This window comes from Rhinatrema bivittatum, chromosome 14, assembly GCF_901001135.1.
Source record: "Rhinatrema bivittatum chromosome 14, aRhiBiv1.1, whole genome shotgun sequence".
In the NCBI taxonomy this organism is placed as follows: domain Eukaryota; kingdom Metazoa; phylum Chordata; class Amphibia; order Gymnophiona; family Rhinatrematidae; genus Rhinatrema; species Rhinatrema bivittatum.
In genome coordinates, this window is record NC_042628.1 from 59,928,510 (window position 1) to 59,944,402 (window position 15,893).

General features: G+C 51.4%; 1 protein-coding gene across 4 annotated transcripts in view; it reads right to left on the reverse strand.

Moving 5' to 3' along the window:
* Window positions 1-5,210: 5,210 nt before the first annotated feature.
* Window positions 5,211-15,893, reverse strand: part of SMG9 (SMG9 nonsense mediated mRNA decay factor) — a 183,550-nt gene continuing 172,867 nt past the window's right edge. For 3 of the 4 annotated variants that reach the window (XM_029576582.1, XM_029576580.1, XM_029576581.1), the window contains 4 exons: window positions 8,419-8,526; window positions 8,177-8,302; window positions 7,791-7,935; window positions 5,211-5,734 (listed from right to left, as the gene is read on the reverse strand). In XM_029576582.1, coding sequence (XP_029432442.1) covers window positions 5,656-5,734; window positions 7,791-7,935; window positions 8,177-8,302; window positions 8,419-8,526 — 458 coding nt within the window. In that variant the 3' untranslated portion in view covers window positions 5,211-5,655. The remainder of the gene's footprint in view (window positions 5,735-7,790; window positions 7,936-8,176; window positions 8,303-8,418; window positions 8,527-15,893) is intronic. The other variant, XM_029576583.1, reaches the window with a different exon arrangement.

Here is a 15,893-nt window from a genome sequence, read left to right on the forward strand (position 1 = left end):
TCACAGCAATGGGGACTCGCCCCATTTGTTAGCCAGTCTCTCTCGTTCGCTGTGATACATTACAGGAAGACCTTGCAAGACTGGAAGATTGGGCATCCAAAGTGGAGATGAAATTTAATGTGGACAAGTGCAAGGTGTTGCATATAGGGAAAAATAACCCTTGCTGTAGTTACATGATGTTAGGTTCCATATTAGGAGCTACCACCCAGGAAAGAAATCTAGGCATTAAAGTGGATAATAGTTTAAAATCGTTGGCTCAGTGTGCTGCAGCAGTCAAAAAAGCAAACAGAATGTTAGGAATTATTAGGAAGGGAATGGTTAATAAAACAGAAAATGTCATGCCTCTATATTGCTTCATGGTGAGACTGCATCTTGAATAATGTGTACAATTCTGGTCGCCGCATCTCAAAAAAGATATAGGGGTGATGGAGAAGGTACAGAGAAGGGCAACCAAAATGATAAGGGGAGGAACAGCTTCCCCTCTGAGGAAAGGCTGAAGAGGTTAGGGCTGTTCAGCTTAGAGAAGAGACGGCCTGAGGGGGATATGTTAGAGGTCTTTAGATCATGAGAGGTCTGAACGAGTAGATGTGACTCGGTTATTTACACTTTCGAATAATAGAAGGACTAGGGGCATTCCATGAAGTTAGCAAGTAGCACATTTAAGACTAATCGGAGAAAATTCTTTTTCACTCAACGCACAATAAAGCGCTGGAATTTGTTGCCAGAGCATGTGGTTAGTGCAGTTAGTGTAGCTGGATTCAAAAAAGGTTTGGATAAGTTCTTGGAGGAGAAGTCCATTAACGGCTATTAATCAAGTTTACTTGAGCGGTAGGAAGAGCTGCGTTAGTGCCTGCGGCACCCGCGGTTGCCGCACGCACAGTGCAGCACACCTACCGCTCGATCCTGAACATTAATTTTATGTAAATGTAAACCACGTCCGTGAAGCCTTAGGCCCGCGCAACCCATTTTACTGGATAGAGTGCCTATACAGTATCCTGGGTGCGCAGGCCTAACGCTTCACGCCACGCTGGTATCTGTCATTTCAAATGTCATTTGAAATGACAGATACCAGGAAGTCGGGACTGCCAGTCCCCCCTCCCCTCCTCCCGAAGCAGGGCGCGAAAAGCAGCCTTGCTCCCGGAGAGGAGCAAAGAATAGACACTGACAGCGGCGAAGCGAAAAAAAAACAAAAGCAATTTTGTTTTTTTTTTCAAAATTTTGGTTTTTTTCCAAAAGCGACTTACTTTTGGGATCTGTCAAGATCCCAAAAGTAAGTCGCTTTTGGACGCCTGCACAACTTACTTTTTTTTTGCAGCCATCAGCAGGAACACATGGCGATCGTGGCTCCCGTAGCTCTTCCCGACGAAGATGGCCGCCTGCACGGGGGAAAGCGTGCAATTGGCCGTTCAAGATGTGGCGTCACATCCCGTGATGCCAAACGTTGTGATGTCACGTCTCCAGCGGCCAATTGCACGCTTTCCCCGTGCAGGCGGCCATCTTCGTCGGGAAGGAGCTACGGGAGCCACGATCGCCATGTGTTCCTGCTGATGGCTGCAAAAAAAAGTAAGTTGTGCAGGCGTCCAAAAGCGACTTACTTTTGGGATCTTGACAGATCCCAAAAGTAAGTCGCTTTTGGAAAAAAACCAAAATTGTCGCTTTTGGAAGAAAACACCAAAATTTTGAAAAAAAAAACAAAATTGCTTTTGGTTTTTTTTTCGCTTCGCCACTGTCAGTGTCTATTCTCCCCTCCTCCCGGAGCAAGGCTGAAAAAGCAGCTCCGGGAGGGAGGGAAGAACTGACAGCGGCGAAGCAACTTACTTTTTGCAGCCCCCTCGGACATCGGAGGGGGGGCTGCAACGTTTTTTTTCGCTTTTTTTTTTTTTTTGCTTCGGGAGGAGGGGAGAGGACTGGGGCTGCCACGGAGACCGGCACCCACGATCGCGGACGGGGCAGGTGAGCGGGGGCTGGGGGAAAGCTTGCCACCTACCCTTACCCCTGCCTCTACCGCAGGGGTCAGGGTAGGCGGGTAAGTTTGCAGGTTAAACGCGCGACAAAACGGCAGGGAAAGATAGTGATAGTCGGGGCGCGGGTTACGGGATGCTAGGGAATAGCTAATTCGCTCGTTTGCATGCAATATCCATGCCGCGTGCGGAAGGGGTTGGCCGGGGATTTTAGGACGCGGTAGGAGTAGGAGTAGGTTATAGTGGATTCGGGATCGCAGGAAGGATAACGCGGCTGGAAAGTGAGTAAAACGCGGCTTAGGAGCAGGGTAAACGCAGCAGCACTTTACAGGATAGACCTGTTAGGGAATAGCCACTGCTATTAATTGCATCAGTAGCATGGGATCTTCTTAGTGTTTGGATAATTGCCAGGTTCTTGTGGCCTGGTTTGGCCTCTATTGGAAACAGGATGCTGGCTTGATGGACCCTTGGTCTGACCCCAGCATGGCAATTTCTTATGTTCTTATGATCCCTTGAAGGGCATGCTTGTGAGTCGTGTTTTGGAAGGTGCTTCCGCCGACCAGCTTCGGAGCCAGAGTTGCCGCCTGGCTGCCACAGCTGATGATACTCCTCTAGCCGCTGTGCGCACCAGATCGGAAGCAGCATCCGCAAGGAATGATACTGCTGGTTCCATGGCTTCCCCAGGGGTGTTGCTCCTGGTCTGTGATAGGCAGGCACGTGTCACCACGGTGCAGCAGGCCGCTATTTGTAGGGACATAGAGGCGACATCAAAGGACTGTTTAAGGATGGATTCCAGACGTCTGTCATGAGCATCCTTAAGCGCTGCACACATTCCTCCACTGGGATGGTGGTACGTTTCGAGACCGCGCAGACCATGACATCCACTTTTGGGCATGTCAGAAGGTCTTTGGCTGCCGGGTCCAGAGGGTACATGGCTGCCATAGCCCGCCCCCTTTGAATGAGGACTCTGGAGCACTCCATTCCAGGTCAATTAGCTGCTGGACGGCTTGTTACAGAGGGATATGGCGGAAAGTCTAGCGGAGTCCCTCTAGCAGGGGATTTGTCTTAGGTTCCCCTGAAGCGCTTGTGCCCAGGATAGCGAGCTCCTTCAAGCTGTGGGTGACCAGGTCCGGGAGCTCGTCCTTGGTGAAGAAGCGTCTCATGGTCCGATGAGGCTCTGTCCCCGGAGGGAAGTTCCCCCTCTTCTAGGGGCTCTGATTCCTCTTCAGAGTTATACGTGTCCCCGTAGCTGAGACTTCTGGGCGGTGGAAACATTTGTCTTGGCCTAGAGGGGCCTGGGACATGAAAGTCTTCTGGTGGAGGCTGTGGCTGATTTGCCGGAGGTTCCATCTGCATTTGAACGAAGGTGTGCAGGCCCTTGAAGAATTCCACCCATGAGATGGATGCTGGGTCCAAGCTAGGGGGCCCTGAGTCCCTGGAGGTTTCTGTTTGAGGGGGGGTCCCGCTGGAATTTGCTAGGTCCAGGGTACTCATTGAGGAGCTAGTACTTGGCCCTGGGTGGGACTGGATCTCCCAGGGCCTCCTCACACTGGAAGCACAGGGCGTTGACCTCTTCGTTTTATGCGGCTCTGATATGGCATGCTGGGCAGAGGCCTTGGCCCTTGATCTCATTTTCCGGTGGTGCCATGGATATAGTCACGTAAATCTTTATGCGTTTAAGTGCGTCGAAGATATGCGTTCTAGTTGTGCGCGCAGGGGTGTGCCTAAGCCGCAGATATGCGCACGGCCCAGTAAGCACGTGCTGCGTGCATATCTTATGCGCACGGCCCTTGTGCATGTAGCCTTATGCGCACGGCACTTGTGAGTGTAACTTTATGCGCACGGTTCTTGTGCATGTATCTATTGCACACATGTGATTTTTGTGCGCCTAGCGAGCCTTGTGCGCCCGGGTCGAAGCGGCAGGCCGAGCGGCGAATAAGGCCAAGATGGCGACAGCGACCACTTCGGAGAGTCTCCACGTGGGGGGGGGGGGGGGCCTTGAATCTAACCGGGGCCAAGCCCTGCTAGGGTGGATCAACCCGGCGGCACTGGTCCCGGCTGGCGACCTGCGCGACTCCTGGAATCTCGGAGACTGGAGTCTTAGAAGAAGGTTTTTACCTTACCTTGTCTTCGGCGCTTCCCGGTTTCATTCCGGGCGGTCTCCAGCTGCGGGGGGAGAGGGCAAATACCTTTACTGCCGCGCTCAAGGATGCACCCGCTGCCTCTCAGCCACGCCCGAAGTCGGGGGCTAGGTCCCCGCCGGACCGAGGCTTACCTCTGAGGGACCACGGAAATCACCTCGGGAATTCTCAACTGGGGGAGGGACCAGAGGGTATTCACCGCAGGAGAGCGGGGCTTTCTGTCGAAGTAAGTTTTCTTCTGAATTTAGGGTTTTTCTCCGTTGAATTTGCTCTAACGCTGTGAGAGCGTGCCTAACTGCTATGGAGATGGAAAATATTGAAGAGCTGCACTTCCTACAGAGGTATATGTACTAGGGTTAACGTCAGATTGAAATCTGATCCGTCTCCAACTGCTATCAGGAATACACTATATCCATTGGTCCTGAGTCCATCTGCTACATGCTAGGAAAGAAAGTTAGAAAACGTACGTTGTCTCGGCGCTTCCCGGTCTCATGCTGGGCTCAGCTGTGGGAGGGGGAGGGAAAATACCTTCACCACCGCGCTCGGACCTGCACCTGCTGCCTCTCAGACGCTCCCTCCTGGGGGGTTAAGTCCACACCGGAAACTGGCTGCCGGACCGAGGATTACCTCTGAGGGATCTCGGAAATCACCTCAGGAATTCTCAACTGGGGGAGGGACGAGCGGGGCTCGTCTTTTAGAGGTAAGATTTTGGAATTTTATTTCTTCTTTGGGTTTGGATTTTCTAACGCTGTGCAAACGTGTGTAGAGTCCCAAACTGCTATGGAGACGGAGAAATACTGAAGAGCAGAGCTTCCTGCAGGAGTATATGTAGTGCTGACGTCAGATTGAAATCTGACTCCGTCTCCAACTGCTATCAGGAGCACACTATACCATTGGTCCTGAGTCCATCTGCTACACGCTAGGAAAATGTACACATATAAATTAATATATATCCATGCATATACATTTATAAATATGCATGCATGGATACATTTATCTTTGTATAGGTATGGATATCTGTATTCCTGTACATACATATGAGTAAGTGGCTGGGCATATACTTGTGTGTGCATATATCAACACAAAGAAAATTCACACTTCCCTCAGGCTCTGTCTGCCCAAACATCTGGAGTCACTTTTATTGTGTTGTCCCCTGTTTCACATCTGTCACCATGGCCCCTGGAACATAGATTCCTGACACAAAGGCTTCGTTTAGCTGCACAACGAAAAACGAGCAACACACAAGAGCAGGGGCCCTGCTCAGGCTTGCAGCGGCCCATCGTGAAGGCAATGTGGTAGCTCACTCTCCACCCGGTACTGCCACACACAGGGTGTGTGATCCTGCTGCTACCTTTCAGTTCCAGTCTGATTCCGCCTCTAACAACCAGCTCCAAACCCTGCAAGTGCCCAAAAGACTCCCACCCCTTTCAAACAATAAAAAAGGGGTCCAAACACCTTGGATCACTGTCCCCTGAAAGGGAGGGACCTGTGCTCACCTGCATCCTCATCCACTATTGCTGCTTTTCGCTCACCGCCCTCCCCAACGGCCTTCTTCAACCCAGCAACCGGCTGTACTCGGAGAGAGCTGAAGATTTCTTCACGCCATCCCAGATCCGAGCAGCATAGTGAAACCTGCCAGAAAGAGAGAGGAGAGCCTCAGGAAGGGTCAGGAAGAAAATCTGCAGAATTAAGTATCATCAGCCATCCTTCCACCTCTCACTGCCCAAAACTTAATTTTATAGAAAACCCCATTTGTGCTCAATTTACAAAGCAATATGACACTGCAGCATCAACTGCGCTGCAGCATGTACACATCTGTGTCCTTTTTCACATATGGATATGCACACACATACTTAAAAAAAAAACATAATAATAATAAAAAATACTCCTTTTCTTACAGAGAGAAAGTGGTATAGTATATATATATTTTTTATTTTAATGCTCTCAACTCATTATTTCAGAATCCAAATCCTCTGCTTTGGAGTCTGCTCTCTCCCTATCCTGAGAAAATGGGGTAAAGGAGGGCAAAATTGGGATGGACAGGGAGAGCATCCTCATTTGTATCTGCCCCTCCTCTTGTGCCCAGGAGACGCCCACATACATCCTGCTTATTTTCTCAGACTTAAAAAGCTAATTAAACGGGGGCAATGAAACTGCCGGTCTTACTGCAAAGTCTACGGGTACTTTGTGTTCCTGGTCTATGCCCCAGCTTTCAAGGGGAAAGTGTGCACGCACACCTCTCAGGGGAGAGTAGCCGCAGAGGTTTAGGCTAACCCTGTCCTGGGAACATTTCTGTTACAAAGCAGGCAAAAGGTTTAAGACTGAGCACTGCAGGGCCAACAGCTCCCAGAGAGGTGACTTACACTGCGAAAAGGATTTTCACCCACAGGTACACCTTTGAAAATTGCTCTCCATATGGCAAGACTGTTTTGTGGCACCGCTCCCTTTTCCAGGGATCTATTCACTAGGTCCTTCAGCGGACCCTCCAGCACATCTCTGAGCTCGCTCAGTATCCTGGGATATATCTCATCCGGCCCCCATGGCCTTGTCCACTTTCAGTTTGCCTAGCTCTTCCCATATGTTCTCTTCTGTAAACGGGGTTGCATCTACCGTACCCCCATCTATGATCTTCTCAAGCAGCGATGGTCCTTCTTCAAGGTCTTCTTTAGTGAACACCAAACTTTCTGCCATTTCTTTGTCACTCTCCACACACTGTTCCCCGTCACCTTTCAATTTCACTACACCACTTCCGGCCTCCCATATTTCTCTGATATATCTGAAAAATGTTTTGTCACCTCACTTTACTTCTCTGACAATCCTTTCTTTGGCTTGACCTTTTGCTTTCCTGATTTCTTTCTTCGTCTCCCTCAGTGTTAACAAATATTCTTCCCTGTGTTCCTCTTTTTTGGATCCTGTATACTTCTTGAACGCTCTTTTTTTTTTTTGCCTTTACTTTTTCAGTCACTTCCTTAGAGAACCAGATCAGTTTCTTTTTCCTCTTGTTTACTTTTCTAACATAGATTTATTACCTTTGTAATAGCTCCTTTTAATTTGGCCCACTGTTGGTCTGTCTCACCCATTTTCTCCCAGTCTCTCCAGGAACATCCCCATTTTGACCAAGTCTGTATTTTTGAAATTCAAAACTCTGGTTTTCATGTGACTTCTCTGTATCCTATTTGTGATATCAAACCATACTGTCTGATGATCACTGATGGACATTCAAGACATTGCTCCCATTAGTGAGCACTAGATAGAGGATCACACCCTCCCCTGTGGGTTCTAGCACCATTTGTTTGAGCAGAGCCCCTAGAAGGGCATCCACTGTTTCTCTAATTCTTGTAGAATCCACAGAGGCGATACTCTAATCTACATCTGGCAGATTAAAATCTCCAACATGCAACACTTCTCCCTGCTTTCCCACCTTATGGATATCTTTGATCAGATCTTTGTCCAGCTCTTCTGGCTGAACACCACACGATGTAAATGGAAGCACCATCTTCTATTTTTTAGGACAGCCCATAACACTTCTTCCCTACCCCATGTCCCTTTCATTTCAGTTGCTTGGATATTGATTTTGACATAAAAGCTACTCCTCCCCCTTTCCTGTCCTCCCTTTCATCTGGGGTCCTCGCTCCTCTCCCTCCCATCAAGGCCCCCCTCACCCTACATCCTTTCCCCTCTCTCTTACCAGTTTTTCTCTGTCAGGATGGTGTGGGACAGCTGGGGTCGGGACATTGACATGATCTGGCTCCTGAGTTTCCCGATGAGCGACTGGAAGCTGGGGTGGCCCTTGTACCCCGGCAGCACAGAGAAGAGTGGAATGGCCCCTGAACCTGATGGGGGGGGGGGGGGGGAAGAGAGGACGAATCAAACCTTTGGGCTTCTTGTGGTAAATAAGAACGTGAGCATGTATACAACACTAGCAACGCACAAGGGAACTCACATGCACACCACATTCATTAGCCTTGGAGATGGGAACTAAGTGACCTGCTGCAGCTCAGCAGCTCTACATCACAGTCTATACTTCTGTAACGGGGGGGGGGGTCTGACAGGGTGCCAAGGACATTACTGCACCTGCTCTGGACACAGTCTCATCGCTCTCGCTATCCATGAAGGGGAGCAGGAACAGATTCACCTCCGATTCCAGGTATTCGCTGGTTAAACCAGGGAAAATATTACACTCCAGCATGGAAAGGGTGCCTGAGAGAGGGAGAGGGGGCGCAGAGTAAATGTCACTGAGGAAACTCCACCCTGGCACATAAAGTGCATTGTGTACTTTGAATTAAGGATGAAATGCCTCCTCCTCTCACCCTCACCTTTGACCTGCAGGTGGGAATGTAGCATGAGTTTGCTGATCACCATATGCATCTGCTTGAGACTCCGGGGACAGAAATCTTCCCTACGTGCTTTGTTCTGTAAAAAGACTTAAAGGGAAAGGGATCAGGAAAGGTTAGACAAGGCTGGGGGGGAAGGGGAGAAATGTGACAATCCATCCCCTCTCCCCTCCACAGAACGCCTCTCAGGGCCTTATTATCCACGAGGTCTGCAACCCTGAGAGGTGGGAAGGGATTAAAATGGCTCAGTACTCCCATGAATCAAGGCCCAATATCAGCCATGCCGAGGGCAAGCTTCAAAGCAATCAAAACCCGGAATTCTTTTATATTTGCTATTTCCTGCTGTGGATTTTATTATTTCATTTTTTTGTTTCATATTGTACTTGTTGTTTATTTATATTTTATTGTTTTAAGATTTCCTATATTATATTGTTGAAATTGTTCGTTTTGTTGTACTTGAGCTATTTTGCAAAGGTAAGAAGTGAAAATACCCAGAAGAGGTGGTGGGGGACAAGAACGGTAAATGAATTCAAAATGTGGGCTAAGCACAGAGGATCCCTAATGGCGAGTAAGCTGTGGTAACGTTGGGTGAAACATTTCTGCTGGGAGTATCCTGCACGGAGCAGCAGTTACAAGGGCTCCATCTGGACACATCTTACAGTAAACGGATGGTTTTGCTCTCTGGCTGTTGGCATTATTGCGGTGGAGTTTGATCAACTTTACTCACGATGGCAGTAGGGTCGGGGCAGGCCCTCTGTGCATTTGAAAAAAGGAAAAGAAAACTGGTTCTTACCTGATAATTTTCGTTCTTGTAGTACAACGGATCAATCCAGACCATGGGTTATGCCTCCCTTCCAGCAGGTGGAGACAGAGAAAAACTTGAAAGGCACTCTCACTTAACCTGGTGTGCCTCCTGCATCCCTTCAATATTTAGAATATCAAAGCAGAATAAAACTAGCAATGAATCAAGCAACAACATAAATAAGAATCAACATGTGAATTTGTAATCTCTAGTGTTCTTTCTTAGTATGCTGCAATAACCTAACCGGAAAATACGCACGCGGACTCTTGGAATATAGATGTACCCAGGCAGGCGTCTGGACTGATCTGTGGTACTACAGAAACGAAAATTATCAGGTAAGAACCAATTTTCTTTTCCCTGTACGTACCCGGATAGTCCAGACCATGAAATGTACCAAAGCTTCCCTAAACCGGATGGGACTTTGCGAGTCCCGCACGCAGCACACCACTGCCAAAATCATCAGTATGCAGAGCCTGAACATCCAGGCAGTAGTGGTGAGCAAACGTGTACAGCATTTTCCAAGTCGCAGCTCGACAAATCTCCTGGGGCGACACCAAGTAGCACTTGGCCCAAGAGGCTGCTTCAGAGCGAACAGAATGGGCTTTCAAGCCCTCAGGAGCAGGTCGGCCTTTACAAATGTATGCTGACGCAATGGCCTCCTTCAACCAGCATGCAATCGTTGCCTTGGATGCTTTGTGACCTTTCTTGGGACCGCTGCAAAGGAAAAACAAATGATCTGACAGTCTAAAGGTATTCGTGACTTCCAAATATCATAACAGAGCTCAGCGAACATCTAGACGATGAATTTCACATGCATGTGGGTTGCCCTCCAGATCCAGAAAAGCCAGAAGCTCGACTGACTGACTTAAATGAAATGAAAAGTAGACACCACCTTTGGCAAAAAGGATGGAACTGTTCAGAGAGAGACCCCCAAATCAGAAATTCTCAAAAAAGGTTCTCTACAAGAAAGAGCCTGTAATTCCGAAACTCTGCGAGCTGAGCAGATAGCCATAAAAAACACAGTTTTCAACGTAAGGTCCTTAACCGTTGCCCGTTTAATAGGTTCAAAAGGTTGAGCACACAATACGCAAAGAACCAAATTTAGACTCCACGAAGGACACATCGGATGGACAGGAGGCTTCAAATGTGACTCCTCTAAGGAAACGCACCACATCTGGATGTGACGCCACCGAGCTACCAACCAGAGTACCTAGGGACGCTACCTGCACCCGGGACTTAAAAGGCAAGCCCTTAGCCAAACCATTCTGTAAAAAGGCTAACATCTAAGCAATAGAAGCGTGTCTGGGGAAAATCTCTTGCTCTCGACACTACGTCTCAAAGACTCTCCACACCCTGATGTAAGAGAGAGAAGTAGATATTTTCCTGGCTTGTAGCAATGTAGTGATAACTACCTCAGAATGTCCTTTCTTCCTCAATCTCCTCCTTTCAAAAGCCATGCCGCTAGACAAAAGCGATCGGCCTGGTCGAAATATATAGGACCTTGGCAAAGATGTGGAAGATGACCGAGTCGTAGAGGGCCGTCCACAGCTAGATTGATTAAATCCGCGAACCACAGGCGTCGGGGCCATTCGGGAGCTACTAGGAGTACGGTCCCCGAGAGGTCCTTTATCCTGCAAAAAACCAGAGACTACGGAGGAAACACAGGAGAATCGACGTTGGCCAGGGAAGTACTAGCGCTTCGACCCCCCCTGCGCCGTGATCCCTTCTGCAACTGAAGAAGCGAGGAGCTTTGGCATTGTCTCACGTTGCCATCAGATACATGTGGGGAGTCCCCCACCTGCGAGAAATGAGATCCATTGCTCAGTCCCGAAAGCTCCCCCTCTCCTGGATCTATGCGCCGGCGACTTAAGTCTGCTTGTATGTTGTCCTTCTCAGCGATGTGAGATGCTGCTAGCATCACCAGATTTTCCTCCACTCAAGCCATGAGTAGCTCCGCTTCGTCGGCTACTGCTTGACTTCTGATGCTTCCTGGACGACTGATGTAAGCCACCGTGGTCACATTGTCTGATAGGACGCGAACCGCCTGATGGTGCAACCGGGGAAGAAAGTGTTGCAGGGCCAAGCGAACCGCCCTGGTCTCCAGGGCGGTTGATCGACCATCCGGACTCCTCTGGGGACCAGCTGCCCTGTACTGAGAGATACTGGCAAACAGCTCACCAGCCTGAGAGACTGGCATCTGTGGTCACTACTATCCAGTTCAGGACCTCCAGATCCACCCCTTGAGATAGGTTGTGCGGGCAAAGCCACCACCCAAGACTGGACCTGGCGTGTTCGGTGAGTGGCAGAGGAAATAAGAAAATTATTCCTTACCTGCTAATTTTCGTTCCTGTAGTACCAAGGATCAGTCCAGACGGTGGGTTATGTCCCCCGTCCAGCAGATGGAGTCAGAACAGACTTCGAGGGACGTCACCAGTATAAGCCAGTGCTCCCTCTGCTGGAGCTCAGTATCCCGTATAGCAAAGCCCAAAGGACCCGAAATGGATTGAATCAAGTTACTCAACATACCTGAAAAACAGGCACTAAACTGCAATAACAATGAACCGCCAACGAGCGGTAAAAACCCAACTTGTAGGGAGCTGTGCAAAACAGAAACAAGACAAAAACAGCAGGTAACAGAAGATATCGACAGGCATCAGACCCGAGCAGAAGCAAAAAGATCCCAAAGTGGTGGGCGTCTGGACTGATCCTTGGTACTACAGGAACGAAAATTAGCAGGTAAGGAATAATTTTCTTTTCCCTGTACGTACCAGGATCAGTCCAGACGGTGGGATGTACCAAAGCTTCCCTAAACCGGGTGGGCCCCTGAAAGCCCTGCTCGGAGAACCTGGGCACCAAAATGTCCCATGGAGGACGATGCCAGGTGCAGTCGATAATGTCGTGAAAAGGTATGCAGCGACTTCCACGTCGCTGCTCGGCAGATCTCCTGGGAGGAGACGGAGCGAGATTCCGCCCAGGACGCTGCTTGTGAGCGGGTGGAGTGAGCGATAACCCCGCTAGGCGGAATTCGGCCAGCTCCAATGTAGGATACCGAGATAGCTTCTTTAAGCCATCGTGCAATCGTTGTCTTCGAGGCCTGGCACCCCTTCTTCGGACCGGACCAGAGAACGAAGAGATGATCGGAGAGCCGGAAATCATTGGTCACCTCCAGATAGTGACGCAAGGTGCGCTTGACATCCAAAAGACGAAGAGACCGGGGCTCGCTGGATCCAAAGGACGGAAGTTCTACCGTCTGATTCAAGTGAAAAGACGAGACTACCTTCGGAAGAAAGGAAGGTACGGTGCGCAGGGAGACTCCGGAATCCGTGAACCTGAGATAAGGCTTCCTGCAGGACAACGCTTGTAGCTCCGAGACACGACGCGCAGAGCAGATGGCCACAAGGAAGACCGCCTTTAGAGTCAGATCCTTGAGGGTCGCTCCACGTATCGGTTCAAAAGGCGCCCCTGACAAGGCTCGAAGCACCAGGTTGAGGCTCCAGGAGGGACAAGGATCCCGTACAGGAGGGCGTACATGCTTGACCCCCTTGAGGAAACGGGCAACGTCCGGTTGCAGGAGAAGAGAGCTATCCGCTCGCACGAAGGAACTCAGGGCCGTCACCTGGACTCGTAGGGAATTATAGGCGAGTCCCTTATCCAGACCATCTTGAAGGAACTGCAGAATCGACGGAACAGACGCCTCCGTGGGTCGGATCCCCCTGGAAGAGCACCAGACGTCGAAAGTTCTCCAAACTCGCACATAAGCAACAGAAGTAGAAGACTTCCGGGCCCGCAGCATAGTAGAAACTACCGCCTCAGGGTAGCCCCTGCGTCGAAGGCGGCGCCGTTCAAAAGCCATGCCGCAAGACAGAAGAGTTCGGCCTGGTCGAAAAATACTGGACCCTGGCGCAGTAGCCGAGGAAGAAGGTCCGCAAACCAAGGCCTGCGCGGCCACTCCGGAGCGACGAGTACCACAGGACCTTGATGATTTTCTATCCTGCGGAGCGTTTTGCCCACCAAGGGCCACGGAGGAAAGACGTAGAGCAGCCGATGAGTCGGCCACGGGAGGGCTAGGGCATCCACCCCCTCCGCGCCGCGTTCCCTCCGGCGACTGAAAAACCGAGGTGCCTTGGCGGCCGTGGCCATCAGATCGAAATGCGGTGCGCCCCACCGCTGAATCACCAACCGCATCGCCTCATCGGAGAGCTCCCATTCGCCGGGATCCAGTTGTTGACGACTGAGAAAGTCCGCCTGGATATTGTCCACTCCGGCGATGTGAGAAGCTGCGATCCTGACTAGATGCCTTTCCGCCCACTCCATTAGGGGGGTCGACTCTAGGGAGACATGTTTGCTTCTTGTGCCTCCCTGTCGATTGATATAGGCCACCGTGGTGGCGTTGTCGGAGAGGATTCGTACTTCTCTGTTCCGCACCAGGGGGAGGAACCGCTGTAGCGCCAGCCACACCGCCCTGGTCTCCAGACGGTTGATCGGCCAGGTCGCCTCTGTTGGGGACCACGTCCCCTGCGTTGCGCTTCGGTCGCAGACGGCGCCCCAGCCCACGAGGCTGGCATCGGTGGTGACTACCACCCAATTGGGAACATCGAGAGAGACTCCCTGAGCCAGATTCGTCGGAACCAGCCACCAGTCCAGACTGTCCCTGGTGACAGAGGGGAGAGGAAGGATCACCTGATAATCCTGGGACACCGGTTTCCACCTGGAGAGGAGGGACGCCTGCAGAGGGCGCAGGTGCGCAAAAGCCCAGGGCACCATATCGATGGTGGACGCCATCACTCCCAGCAACTGCAGATAATTCCAGGAAGTGGGCTCCTGCAAAGCTGAAAAACGACAGACATGCTCCCGCAAAGACTGAGCCTTGTCCGGGCGCAAGAACACCTTGCCCTGCAGCGTGTCGAAGCTGGCACCCAGGAAGTCCAGGCGCTGAGAAGGGACCAGAGAACTCTTGGCGAAGTTCACGACCCATCCCAGGGATTGCAGGACCTGGACCACCCTGGCCACCGATTCCTGTCCGTGGGCGAAGGACTTCGCTCGAATCAGCCAATCGTCCAGATAGGGATGGACTAGTATTCCGTCCCTGCGGAGGGCCGCGGCGACGACAACCATTATCTTGGTGAAGGTGCGAGGTGGTGTCGCCAGACCGAACGGGAGAGCCGTGAACTGGAAGTGCTGACCCAGAACCTTGAAGCGGAGAAAACGACGATGCGCCGGCAGGATGGGAATGTGCAAATAGGCCTCAGTCAGATCCAAGGAGGCCAGAAATTCCCCTCGATGAACCGCCGCAATCACCGAGCGCAGCGTCTCCATGCGAAACCTGCTGACTCGCAGAGACTTGTTGACTTCCTTGAGATCGAGAATGGGCCGGAAGGAACCGTCCTTCTTTGGCACGACGAAGTAGATAGAATAATGACCCGAGCCCACCTCGCCGAAGGGGACGGGGGCAATGGCTCCTATGCTCTGTAGCCGATCCAGAGTCTGCTGTATCGCCGCCCGCTTGAGGTCTGAGCCACAGGGGGAGAAGAGGAACCGGTCTCTGGGAGGACGGGCAAACTCCAAAGCGTAGCCGTCCCTTATAGTGTCCAGAACCCACTGGTCCGCCGATATCCTTACCCACTTCCCCGTAGAAATCCGCCAGGCGACCTCCTATCCTGGGCGTGGGGGAGTGGTGGCATCTGGCATCATTGGGACGACTTTGGTGGAGGAGTACCCTGTCCGGAGCCGTCACGCGCGGGGCGCCGACCCCGAAAGGACCGGGACCAGGTCTGGAGTCTGGAGGAGGCAGCACGGGTCCCCGGCTGCCTGTAACGACCCTATAGCGGGCTCTGCGCTCTGGTTCTAGTCCGGGTAGACGCAAAAGCCCTGGAGGGTCGATGTCTGTCTTCAGGGAGTCGGTGGACCGCATTCTCCCCGAGAGATGTGATGATCTGATCCAAGTCATCTCCAAACAAGAATTTTCCGCGGAAGGGCAAAGACCCCAAGCTCGACTTAGAAGAAGCATCCGCCGCCCAGTTGCGGAGCCAAAGGAGCCTCCTAGCCGCCACCAACGATACCATGGAACGCGCCTGTACTCGGAAGAGATCAATATAGGGCATCCGCCCCATAGGCTATCACGGACTCCAGGCGGTCAGCCTACGCGGCTTCGTCGATGGGCGTAACGATTGAGAAGTCAGCAATTGTTGCACCCACCGGAGACTGGGCCCGCTGAGCCAGCGAGGTACACATGACAGCCCGCATGCCCAAGGCGGATACTTCAAAGACCTTCTTCAAGAATACCTCCAACTTGCGGTCCTGGGTATCACGGAGTGCTGTGGCCGCCCCGTGACCGGGATCGTCGTCCTCGTTGGTGACCGCCGAGACGGCCGATATCCACCTTGGGAACCCTAATAAGATCCAAGAAGTCTTCTGGCAGCGGGTACAACTTCTCCATGGCACGAGTGACCTTAAACGAGGCTTCAGGGGTATCCCACTCCCTGGTGAGAAGCTGCAGGAAAGACTCATGGATGGGAAATGCCTGAGGCCTAGGACGAAGGCAGCGAGTACCGGGTCCCCCCTTTCTGGCCGATGTGGTGACGGCGGGCGCCACCGGGAGCGGCGGATCCAGTTCCAAAAGGATCTGCTGTATCAGATCATTCAGTCGTCCCGCTGG